This window comes from Ornithorhynchus anatinus, chromosome 1 (genome assembly GCF_004115215.2).
Source record: "Ornithorhynchus anatinus isolate Pmale09 chromosome 1, mOrnAna1.pri.v4, whole genome shotgun sequence".
NCBI classification, from domain to species: domain Eukaryota; kingdom Metazoa; phylum Chordata; class Mammalia; order Monotremata; family Ornithorhynchidae; genus Ornithorhynchus; species Ornithorhynchus anatinus.
In genome coordinates, this window is record NC_041728.1 from 138,122,354 (window position 1) to 138,135,829 (window position 13,476).

At 41.8% G+C, this 13,476-nt stretch overlaps 1 protein-coding gene across 4 annotated transcripts in view; it reads left to right on the top strand.

The window, feature by feature from the left end:
- FNDC3B (fibronectin type III domain containing 3B) overlaps positions 1 to 13,476 on the top strand; it is a 418,267-nt gene that overhangs the window by 297,116 nt on the left and 107,675 nt on the right. For all 4 annotated transcript variants that reach the window (XM_029057950.2, XM_029057966.2, XM_039913103.1 and 1 more), the window contains 3 exons: positions 2,740 to 2,897; positions 6,131 to 6,190; positions 13,259 to 13,397. In XM_029057950.2, the coding sequence (XP_028913783.1) occupies positions 2,740 to 2,897; positions 6,131 to 6,190; positions 13,259 to 13,397 (357 nt within the window). The remainder of the gene's footprint in view (positions 1 to 2,739; positions 2,898 to 6,130; positions 6,191 to 13,258; positions 13,398 to 13,476) is intronic.

Genomic DNA, 13,476 nt, shown 5'->3' on the forward strand with positions numbered 1-13,476 from the left:
TTGTTGTATTGTACTTTCCCAAACGCTTAGTACAGTGCTCTGCACGCAGTAAGCACTTAATAAATATAATTGAATGAATGAATGAATCTGACCTGCCTTGCCCCTAGAGGAGCAGCAAACGGATTGGGAAAGCAGAAGTGAACTCTGTGAAGCAGCATCAGGAAAACCAAGCAAATCAGTCATCTCAGGATTGAGTCTCCCACCAGTCCCATTGTATTCCTTCCCCAACCTTCCCTGAGCAAACTCTCTCACTCCTCTCTCTCTCCCCAGCTCATCCTCACTCTTTCTCCCTCTCCCTTGGAGCCTTAGTATAGTGTATGGCATATAGTAATCAATTCATAAATATTTTTATTATTATTATTATGTATGATTACTAGAGTAGAGTAAGTAGACCTGCTGTCTTTCCTCAAAGAGCTTACAATCTAGTGTAAGTTGCATCAGTGTGCACATTCCTACTCACCTGCTAGGTCACAAGTTTCTTGAAGGCAGAGATTAGGTCTTCTAACTCTATTGTAACTCTGCCGCTTGTCTGCTGCGTGACCTTGGGCAAGTCGCTTAACTTCTCTGTGCCTCAGTTACCTTATCTGTAAAATGAGAATGAAGACTGTGAGCCCTATATGCGACAGGAACCGTGTCTGACCTGATTATCTTGTATCTACCCAACACTTAGTACAGTGCCTGGCACACAGTAAGCGCTTAATAAATGCCATAATCATTATTGTACTTTCCCAAAGTTTTTAGTACAGCACTTGGCATAGAATAAGCAATCAAATACTGTTGATTGAGTGATTATTCTTTTTTAAAAGGTGATATTTGTTAAGCGCTTACTATGTGTCAAGCATTGTTATAAGCACTGTGGTACATGCAAGTTAATCAGGGTGGACACAGTTCCAGCTGTCCCAAATGGGGCTCTCATTCTAAGATTAGTCTTCAGGCCTCACAGTATTCTTAACTGAGGGGTAGTGTGAGAAGAGAGCAGTGCTATTAGATTTTACTTTCTTCGTATATCTTGCATCCTGATTTTGTACCACAGAACCTTAGCAATATCAGACTGCATTTTGTGCTAGATGGTTAATCGTGGGTAATGGGGGATGCACTTTGGTAAAATTCTTGGTTTGTCATGACATCAAAAATCACTTTCAGAAAAAATAAAACACAGCAAATACATAGTGTATGCCAAAAGGGGATAAAAAGCTAAATCCAGAATTTTGCACATCAATAATTTCCTTTTCAATAATTACATAAAGTTTCATCAGATGCTTGGGGCTAAATACTTAATGTTTCAGCCATGTGAAAGAGGCAGAGCAGCACATAAGGGGTAAGGAAAAAGTCCTCATTTCCTCTACCTCTTTCCTTTCTGCATTACCTGTGCACTTGAAACTACACCCTTTAAGCACCTTGCCTTTCACCCCACCCTGACTCATAACATTTGTGTACCTATCCATAATTTATTTTAGTGTACACCCTCCCCTCTATACTGTAAACTCCTTGTGGAGCTCTGTGTTTACCAATTGTGTTGTATTGTACCAACCCGAGGACTTAGTACAGTCCTGCACACAGTAAATACTCAAGAAATACCAGTGATTGATTAATTGATTGAGAGACCAGGAGGTGGGGCGAATGGATTTAGAAGTTCTTCCACTAGCCTGTAAGATCCTTGAGGGAAGGAATAGTATCTTCCAAGTGCTTAGCACAGTGCTGCACACATGGAAAGCTCTCATTAAATACCATTGATCTGCATCTGGTCTGCTGATAAGGCTCCAGTTTTTCAGGCTTCTATTGGCTAAAACCTACCTCCTGCAAGAAGGTTCTATTCTCCCAGCGGGTTTGGGGAAAGATGACCTTTCTTGATTTTGGAAAGTTCAGTTCCCAGAAAGGAGAGGATAGTTTTCCTTTTTGTAAGGGGAATATATGCTCCATCAAGTTCTGCCAACAGAGATGAACTAACTAATTGCCCTCTGCTTGTGGCACCTCTGGAAGAATCATAATGCTGATTTCAGACTTTGCATAAAATAATAATAATTGTGGTATTTGTGAAGCACTTACTATGGGCCAGGCACTCTACTAAGCACTGGAGTGGATACAAGCAAATTGGTTAGGACACAGTCCCTATCCCAAGTGGGACTCACAGTCTCAATCCCCATTTTACAGATGAGGGAATTGAGACCCAGAGAAGTGAAGTGACTTGCCCAAGCTCATACAGCAGACAAGTAGCATATCCGGGAATAAAACCCATGACCTTCTGACTCCCAGGCCCATGCTTTATCCACTATACCACACTGCTTCTCGCACTCAATAAATGCCATTCATTAATTAATAATAACTGCAGTGTTTGTTAAGTCTTACTGTATGTAAGCCAGGTACAACATAATCAGGTCCCACATGGGGCTGACAGTAGAAGTAGGAGGAGAACAGGTATGGAGTATCCCATTTTATAAATGAGGGAACTGAGAGAAGTTAAATGACTGGCTCAAGGTAACATATCAGGTAAGTGGCAAAGCCGGAAATAGAACCCAGGTCCTCTGATTGCCAGACTCATGCTCTATCCACTAGGTCATTCCTCCTGATAACATTCTAGAAATGCCTCAATGTCTCATGTCTAGGATCTTTCAGATGATCTGGGGCCTGCTCAGGGATTTACCTACTTGAGGTTCTTTCTGTACTACGGTCAGGGCAGATGGTCTTCAAAACACTAGTGTGTTTCATGCGATACCAACTCACTTTTATTTTATTTCCTAGGTCTCAAACATTCAGGCAAGAACCGTTGTTCTTACCTGGTCTCCTCCAGCTGGCCTTTCAGGGGGAGAGAGATCCAGCAATGGCTCACCATGCACCTATAGTTTTGAGGTTGGCTTGTCAGACAAAGGAAGAGATGGAAAGTACAAGATCATTTACAGGTAACAGCTCATTTGTACTAAATGATGAGATGTGTTACTGATGTTTGTATCTTAACGAGAATGCTGATCTTCAAGGAGATTGAAAAAGGATATACCGTCATGAGCAAACTAATAAAAATGTATGGAACCGTTAATGGGTTGTTTTAAAAAGTGCTATTTAAAAAATAATATTAGGAAGGTCACCAAATATGATAAGATCATTTGTGAATCAAAGTCATTTTTGTAGTGCTGTCAGTCCAGTTGACATCTAGTTACCTTTGAATATGCTTATACAGGAAAAGCATAAAATTAGCAGTCTCGCATTTCCTTCTGCCTTCAGGAAATCTCTACTTGGATGGCTCTCCGACACCTCAAACTTAACGATGTTCGAAACAGAACTCCTTATCTTCTAACCCAAACCCTGCCCTCCCCATAACTTTCCCATCACTATAGGCAGCACCACATCTTTCCCATCTCACTAACATGTAACCTTGGGGTTATCTTCAACTCATCTCTCTCATTCAACCCACATACTCAGTCTGTCAATATATCTTGTCTGTTCAACCTTCATAACATGGCTAAAATCCAGCCTTTTCTCTCCATTCAAATTGCTATCACGTTAATCCAAGCACTTGTCCTATCCCACCTTGATTTCAGCACCAGCCTCCTTGCTTACACTCTGCCTCCTGTCTCTCCCCACTCCATTCCATACTTAATAATAATAATAATGTTGGTATTTGTTAAGCGCTTACTATGTGCCGAGCACTGTTCTAAGCGCTGGGGTAGACATAGGGGAATCAGGTTGTCCCACATGGGGCTCACAGTCTTAATCCCCATTTTACAGATGAGGGAACTGAGGCACAGAGAAGTTAAGTGACTTGCCCACAGTCACACAGCCGACAAGTGGCAGAGCTGGGATTCGAACTCATCATGAGCCCTGACTCCAAAGCCCGTGCTCTTTCCACTGAGCCACGCTGCTTCATTCTGCAGCCCAGATTATTTTTCTACAGAAACGTTTAGGCCATGTTTCCCCACTCCTGAGGAACCTCCAGTGGTTGCCAAGCTACCTCTGCATCAAACAGAAGCTCCTTACTGTTGGGTTTAAAGTGCTTAATCACCTTGCTGCTCTCCTACTACAATCCAGACTGGACACTTCACTCCTCTCATGCTAACCTGAACCTCAACCTCATCTATCTTGCTGCTGTCCTCTGGCCTAAGTCCTACCTCTGCCCTGGAATGTCATATCTTCATATTTGACCAACGAACACACTCCCCATCTTCAAATCCTTATTGAAGACACATCTGCTTCAGGAGGCCTTCCCCAATTAGGTCCTCATTTCCTCACCTGTGTCAGCCATGCACTTGGATTTGCACCCTTTATTCATCCCTCCCTCAGCCCCACAGTGCTTACATTCATATTAATTTATGTTAATGTTTGTCTCCCCTATGGATCATAATCTTGTTGGGGGCAAGGAACGTGTCCACCAATTCTGTTATATTGTACTCTCCCAAGCGCTTATACAGTGCTCTGCACACAGTAAGCACTCGATAAATAAGATCGATTGACCTTGTCATTGGCAATTTTTCATTAACCGATGTAGTACTCGTAACTGGTCCTCACGTGAATTGTATACTCTTTGATGTACAGCCTGCACATTTTGCCCTTCTAGTGCCAGCTTGCTGACTATGGCCCAATCACCTCTGTTTCGTAGCTAACCCCTTTCCCACATCTACCCTTTTGCCTAAAACTGCCTCCTGCTCCATATATGCCAGATCACCAGTCTTTCCACCTTCAAAGCCTTATTGTGGTCACATATCCTCCAAGAGACCTTTCTGGATTAAGCCCTCTTTTCCCTGATTCCCTCTCTATTCTGCGTCATTTGTGCACTCAGATCTCTGCCCTTTAAGCACTTGATATTCACCCCATCCTCAGCCCCACAGCACATATGTACATATCCATAATTCATTCATTTATATTAACATCTACTTCCCCTTCTATATTGAAAGCTAGTTGTGGGCAGGGAACATGCTTACCATCAGAGAAGCAGCGTGACTCAGTGGAAAAATCCTGGGCTTGGGAGTCAGAGGTCAAGGGTTCGAATCCCGGCTCTCCCATTTATCTGTTGTGTGACCGTGGACAAGTCACTTCACTTCTCTGTGCCTCGGTTACCTCATCTGTAAAATGGGGATTAAGACTGTGAGCCTCATGTGGGCCAACCTGATGACCCCGTATCTACCCCAGTGCTTAGAACAGTGCTCTGCACTTAGTAAGCACTTAACAAATACCAACATTATTAACTGTATTGGATTGGCATTCCTTTCCACTATAGTGTTCTGCACACAGTAAGCACTCAGTGAATACCATTAGTTGATTATGACTTTTCTTCCTTTGGTTAAGTCTCTCCATTTGGCCCAGACTGGATCACCTTGATAGCTATCTTCAGTGTGTTTTAGGAAAACGTTTCTGATCTGTGAATTTTGGTGCCTTGTCATTTATCCCAGTATTTCTCCTCCAAATGCAATGGCCATCGTGAATTTCTAGGGTCTATCTATATAGATATTTGAAAAAGATTTCTCTTCCATATCTACTTCAAGGGGAAAATGGATCCTGTAAATTATTAAATATTTATTAATATTATTATTATGGTATTTAAGTTCTTACTATATGCTAAGCGCTGGGGTAGATACAAGGTAATCAGGTTGTCCCACTTCCAGGAGGGTGGGATTTGTTATAAGTCACATTCCTGTTGGATTACTCAATGAATTTTAATTGAATTGGATCATTTATATCCCTGTTTGTATTTTCCATGCGCTACAATAATAATAAAATTGGATGCAGACACATTTATCCAAAAGAGTATTTAACAGTTAATTCCTTTTCAGTTTAATATCTTTCCAATTTCTTGGCAGAAGGTACCCCCATTTACTTTTGTGATTTTTTAAAAAGTGTCCAAATAAAGAAAAAACTTCATTTATTTTGCAGTCCTGAAAACTGAAAACACAGTCCTACAAATAAAAATTGGTTGAGTGCTGGGAAGGGAGGTGAATTCATTACCACTTGTACTAACATTTAGTTAAGTTTGTTCTTCCATTTCACCTAAGGGCCTAACCATAATAGGCATCTCCAAAAAGAAAATGGTTCATTCCTGATTTACTACTAGAGCAGGCCTCATCTCTCCTTCATTTTAAACACCAGAATACAATATCTAAAAATTATCAAGAAACTTTGTCTTATGGGTGATTTCTTTTTGCAGTGGAGAAGAATTAGAGTGCATCCTGAAAGACCTAAGGCCCGCAACAGATTATCACGTCAGGTGAGTTATGATGCCAAAACTCTATTTTAATAGAAAAGGCTTGATCTGGTGAATAAAAGTATTTTTTAATACATTTTTGCCTAGATGCACTTGTATAGGTCAGAAATTCATTATGATAATGTAGTTCTTCAGTAGTTCCTTGACATCCAATATCTTACGAGTTGTCCATCATTTGCTAAATCTATCTCAACATAGTAGCATTGTAGAACACAAAAAAGTAGGAGTCATGGTTGAATGAAATCGGTAATGAGACTGAATTTCTTCTTGCTGATTACAATCAAATGAAGTCCATCCATTCAGTATTTGTCTTTGGGGAGAGGTCATAATATGCCTAGAGAAAAGCAATCAAAATAATCAGAAGGATGAAGCAGATTCTTTATGTGGATAACCTGAAAAGATTAAGTTTCTTCTATATGGACAGATGAATTTGGAGAGGGATGTAATTGTTTCAAAATCTCAAAGGATGTTGAAAGCGCAGATTCAGAAGTGCACCAAAACCCGCAGCACTGGGAAATGGGGGCAAAGAAACAAAGAAACAGCTTTTCATAGAGCAGATGGAATTATTTTCTTCAGGAAGTTGTGCACGCTAGACCATCATGAGCTCAAGAGGATTTTGATTAGGTTAATTTATTATAATTAAAAATAATAATAGTGATATATGTTAGGACATTCTCTGTGCCATGCACTGATCCAAGTGCTGGGATAGATAAAAATAATTGTATTTATTGAGTGCTTACTATGTGCAGAGTACTATACTGAGTACTTGGGAGAGTACAGTACAGCAGAATTAACAGACACGTTCCCTGCCAGTAAAGAGCTTATAGTCTAGTGGGGGAGATAATCATTAAAATGAATAAGTAATGTATAGTTTATAATTTAAAGATATGTTCATAAGTGCTGTGGGGTTGGGCCAAATACAAAGTGCATAAATGACACAAAAGGGAGAGCGAGCTGGGAAAAAGAGGGCTTAATCAGGGAAGAACTCATGGAGGAAACTGTCCTTAAGATAATCAGATAACACAACCGCTAATCCATATGGGGTTCACAGTCTGAACAACAGAGAGAAAACAGGTATTGATTCCCCATTTCACAGATGAGGAATCTGAGGCACAGAAAAGGTAAATGACTTGCGTATGGTCACACAGCAGGCATGTAGCAGAGGTGGGATTAGAACCCACATCCTCTGATTTCCAGGTCCAGACTTTTTCCACTAGGCCACTTTATTCCTCATTCATGTAGGATTGCCCCGTAACAAATTTTTAGAGAAGTTAGAGAAATTTGCAAGAACGTCCCTACCAGTAGATGTCAAGAAGAACAGCCATCTTACAATAGGTTAGTTTTACCCTACTGATGTTGTTGCCATAGTAATCCTACCTAATACAGAAGGAACTGCAGGTTCATACATTTGATATCTCTACAGCGTATCTTTGTGGATAGAGAACAGGACTGGGAGTGAGAAGACCTGTCTTCAAGGCCCAGCTCCATCTCTGGCTTGCTGGGTGACCTTGGCAAAGTCCCTTAACTTCTCTTGGCCTCAATTTTGTCATCTGTAAAATAGTAATGAGGGAGTGGACGATAAATTACTCGTGCAATTACTGTTACTTGCGGCCATTAAATATCCCAGTTCTCACAGTACTGGCTCCACTACTCTAGCCAATTACCAGTTGGAAAATGATGTACAGGATTCCAGAGTATTTTAAGTTGGATATAGTTTTCTTTTATAACCCCTGTTGTGAATACTTTTGTTCAATTGCCATGCAGCTGTTAAGTACCCAGTTATCCTGTTTGGTCCTGGAGATCAAATTTGTTCATTGTCTGTGAAGTACCGAAGTTCCACTCTTAGTAGGCTATTGATTAATTGAAATTTCTGCCACTGATTAGGTCCAGAGATTCAGCTGATAGGACTTCTAAAAGTGATAACTTCATCATCATTACTGCACTCTCCCAGATGCTTAGTACAGTGCTCTGCACACAATAAGTGCTCAATAAATATAATTCAATGATTGAATTATCAAAAAGATTTCACACTCTATGTGAACATGTAGCTGTTTGAAAGCAAGCAAAGCATAGTGCTTTCTTCCATGAGCTTTTCGTGTCAATGAATGGGTTTAACACAAAGCATATTCATTTGCACATAATTTCTTGGTAGAGGTGTCTTTTTTTCCCCCTTTTGCAAAAATCATGAATGTTGAATGCTACTACTGAGTTAGGATTCATAGGTAAAGAAAATAATAATAATAGTAATTATGGTATTTGTTAAGCGTGTACTATGCGCCAGGCTCTGTACTAAGCGTTAGGACATTACTTTGCTGTTGCATCACTACAACATTTAGGGTGGCAGGAAATGTTTTCTCCTAGCTTGTTAGAGCAAATATTTTTTTGTTACCACATCGCCTATCCCAAGCAGGCTTAGAATAAAAAGTTTCCCCGTTATGTGATCTCTTAGATAACATGTCCTTGGCCAATTAGCACATGATGAAATGTCTCTAAAAAAATGTGCTTGCCATACGTGACTAGCAAATTGCAGTCACCAAGCTGCTGCATGTTGACAAGATGATGTGACTCTATCGTATTACAGATGTACTGGGGAAATTGGGGACCGTGTTTCTCTTGAAACCCTTTTCCTTATTGTCAGCGAGACAGCCGAGTGGAGTGTCTCACACACGGAATTACTCAAACATTGTTAAAACAAGAGGCTTGCCTCCCTTTCCTGGACTTAGGCAAACCAAGTTGGAGAAGTATTGGTTTCCAAACTGCGTTTGCAGAGATGGTTGTCTTCTTAACACTCTCATTTCTGAAAGAGAACCAGGGCAATTTCTCACTGCTCTTCAGACAGGAGTGGCTGTCCGCAAATCCGTTATTCCTGCGATTTGTCGTTCTAATTTCACTGATTGATTGTTATTGACCGGACATACTTAAGTAGGCCAGCACTATAATTCAGGCAGGTGTTTCACTACTTGTTGATTAAGGCTGCATCATTGAACAGCAGTCATCAATATTAAAACCAGATTCCCAAGGCTATTCAGATTTCTTGTTCCTGAAGGTAACACTTTAATTCGGGTGTCTAATGACAGTGTAAGGACCAACATCTATTGGTTAATTAACATTGTACTTTTCACTGTAAGACCAGGACAAGTAATATTTTGGCCTGGAGAAAATAATTTTAATTCATAAAACTTTGGAAATTAAATCCTTTGGCCTCTAAATTTTAGGAATGATCATTTTTCCTTTTTCAAAGGAAAAGACTTGTTACAGCTTAATTGAGAAGCAATGTTTGCTAACATCTTATGGCCCTATACATCAATGGCTAGTTGGAAAGAGCTTGGAACTGGAAGTCAAGGGATTTGTTTATCATCGCAACTCAACTGCTCTGCTCTGTGACTTTCAGCGAATCACTTAATCTCTGTGGACCTGAGTTTCCTCATCTGTAAAATAAAATGGGGTAAAACACCTGCTCTACCCACCCAGTTTACAAACCCAGTATGTCCACTCTAGCTAATAGAACAGTGCTTTCCACTTAATATGCTCTAAATAAATACTATATTAGAAGACAGAGGAGGGAGCATATATATATATGCATTTCAGAGAAACCCTCATGGATATGGAGTGAAAAACCATTAGGATTTGAGAAGGCTGGGACATCTTAGTAAGTAGCACATTACCCTTCTCCTAAAGATGAAGGAAGGGAATCAGAGAACGGCCTAGAATGTTAAGAGCGAAGATGCGTGTTTTTACTTGTTTCACAGCTTTGCTGGTGAAATCGGACACATGTTAAAACTGAGCCAAGAATCTTAGCTAGCATGACCTGCACTTAGCGTCAGCAGATGATCTTCGGTGCCTTCATCCTTGGCAACATTTGCAAGGCTTACATTTTCACATGGATAAACTGTACTTGCCTGATTTTTCTGCTGCGTTAGGCAGAAATATATGTGGCGTCAATAGCAAGCAAGTGTATAGCTACATGAGACTCAATTTATTTTCTCTTCAACACATATAATTTATATGGAGAAATTTAGGACTGATATCCTTTTTGCTTGAATTTCTATAGGTCTATCATCGATTTCAGTAGAACGCAGCTGTTGCCATTCACTTGCTCTCTTTTCACTTCACACAAGAGAGAATAGTAGAATAGGATTTTTCCTCATATTTTACTCTTCACTCTTTCGGGATGCACATTAGAGTTCTGAAATTCATTTGCATTTTTCAGAATATTGTTTTTTCTAAACATCTAGGTCATTTGCCCCATCTCGTAAACATCAACACAAGCAATGACAGTCCAAAATAAGATAATTTAGTCATTTGACCGTAAAATTGTCCCACTATAAAGACTGAGTTGATCATTGTATCATTTTCCTTAGCTAGGGAAATTCCTGATTCAGGAACGCAAACGTCTTAGGGGAGAACAGGAGTTAGTTGTGGTACTAAAAACATTCAGTCCATATTTCCCCACTCCTCAAGAACTTCCAGTGGTTGCCCATCCACCTCCACGTCAAAGAAAAACTCCTTACCATCGGTTTTAAAGGACTCAATCACCTTACACCCTCCTTCCTTACCTCCCTCATTTCCTCCTGTAACCCAGCCCACACACTTCATTCCTCTAATGCCAACCTGCTCACTTTACCACAGTCTTATCTATCTCACTGCATACCTCTCGCTTGAGTCCTGCCTCTGGCCTAGAATACCTTCCATCTTCATATCCGACGGACCATCACTCTCCCCTCTTTCTGCTGGGTGACCTTGGGCAAGTCATTTCACTTCTCTGTGCCTCAGATACCTCATCTATAAAATGGGGATTAAGACTGTGAGCCCTATACGGGACATGGACTATGTCGAACTCCACTAGCTTGTATCTACCCAGTGCTTAGTACGGAGCCTAGCACATTGTAATCACTTAACAAATACCATTTAAAAAAATAAATAATCAGCAGACAGAAGATGCGCAGGTCCCATTCCAATTCAGGGATGAAAAAGGGAATGGACCCCCTGATTCTACGATGAAAAATACGGTGTGGGCATTTCTTCCTGCCCACATCCTGCCTCTGGCATGGAATTTCCTCATTCTTCGTATCTTATAGGCGATCACTCTCCCCACCTTCAAAACCTTATTCAAGCACTTCTCCAAGAGGCCTTCCCCAGCTAAGCCCTCATTTCTTCCTTTCCCACTTTCTTCTGCATCAACCTTGTGCTTGGATTTGCACCTGTTATTAACCCCTCCATCAGCCCCAAAACACTTTTGTGCATATCTGTAATTTATTTATGTTACTGTCTATTTCCCTGCTCTAGACTGTAAGTTGTAAATGAGCACAGTGCTGAGGGGAGGGGAAGAGAGAAGAGCAGAGGGTGGGGGGGAGGGGAGAGGGAGCAGAAGGAAAGGGGAGGCTCAGTCTGGGAGGGTCTCCTGGAGGAGGTGAGCTCTCAGTAGGGCTATGAAGAGGGGAAGAGAGTTTGTTTGGTGGACGTGAGGAGCGAGGGCATTCCAGGACAACGGTAGGACTTGGGCCAGGGGTCAACAGCGGGAGAGGTAAGAACGAGGCACAGTGAGGAGGTGAGTGGCAGAGGAGTGGGGTGAACGGAGTGGGCTGTAGAAGGAGAGAAGGGAGGTGAGGTAAGAGGGGGCCAGGTGATGGAGAGCTTTGAAGCCAAGATTGAGGGATTTTTGCTTCATGCCAAAGTTGATAGGCATCCACCGGATATTTTTGAGGAAGCGAATGACATGCCCCGAGCATTTCTGTAGAAAGATAATCCAGGCAGTTTCAGTCTGTACTGCAAACTGAAGTGGGGAGAGACAGGAGGATGGGAGATCAGAGAGGCGCCTGATGCAATAATCCAGTTGGGATATTATGAGACCTTGTACCAGCAAGGTAGCGGTTTGGATGGAGAAGAAAGGGTGGATCTTGGAGATGTTGTGAAGGTGAGACCAGCAGGTTTTGGTGATGGATTGGTTGTGTGGGGTGAATGAGAGCAGAGTCAAGGATGACACCAAGGTTGCGGGCCTGTGAGATGGGAAGGATGGTAGTGTCATCCACAGTGATGGGAAAGTCAGGGAGAGGACAGGGTTTGGGAGGGAAGATAAGGTGCGCAGTCTTGGACATGTTGAGCTTTAGGTGGTGGGAAGATATCCAAGTGAAGATGTCCTGAAAGCAGGAGGAGATACGAGTCTGGAGGGAGGAAGAGAGGGAGAGAGAAGAAGAGAGAAGACATAGATTTGGGTGTCATCTGCGTAGAGATGATAGTTGAAGCCGTGGCAGCGAATGAGTTCACCAAGGGAGTGAGTGTAGATGGAGAACAAAAGGGGACCAAGAACTGACCCTTGAGGAAGCCCTACAGTTATAGGATGGGGCGGGGAGGAGGAGCCCCGGAAGGAGACCGAGAAGGAATTCCCAGAGAGATGAGGAGAACCAGGAGAGGATGGAGTCTGTGAAACCAAGGTTGGATGTGTTGAGGAGAAGGGGATGGTCGACAGTGTCAAAGGCAGGTAAGAGGTTGAGGAGGATTAGAATAGAGTAGGAACCATTGGATTTGGCAAGAAGGAGTTCATTGGTGAACTTTGAGAGGGCAGTTTCGGTGGAGTGGAGGGAATGGAAGCCAGATTGGAGGCAGTCCAGGAGAGAGTTGGAGTTGAGGAATTGAAGGCAGAGAATGTAGATGAGTCATTCTAGGAGTTTGGAAAGGAAGGGTAGGAGGGAGATAGGACGATAACTGGAAGGGGAAGTGGGATCAAGAGAGGGGTGTTTTTAGGATGGGGGAGACATGGGCATATTTGAAGGCAGAGGGGAAGAAGCCATTGGAGAGTGAGTGGTTAAAGATAGAAGTTAAGGAGGGGAGGAGGGAAAGAGCGATAGTTTGTTGTGGGAAGGGAACCTGCCTACAAATTCTGTTATATTGTACTCTCTCAAGCCCTTAGTATGGTCCTGTGAACACAGTAAGCACTCAATAAATACAATTGATTGATTACTAATAGAAACATGTTGTAGAAAATACAAGGCAGTGATTATGGTCTTTGATTATGTTTTTTGGTCACTGTGGCTGAATATGTTTGTGTGATGGGTTTTTGTTTTTTTTTCTCAGAATATATGCAATGTATAATTCAGTAAAGGGATCCTGTTCCGAGCCAGTCAGCTTCACCACTCATAGTTGTGCTCCAGACTGTCCCTTCCCACCGAAGATGACACACAAGACTAAAAGTTCACTCACCCTACAATGGAAGGTAGGTGAATCCAAAAGTGTAGATACAATATGAGCAAGCATTTTCCTCAACCCGTTATTCCATGTTTTATGGGTCCTTA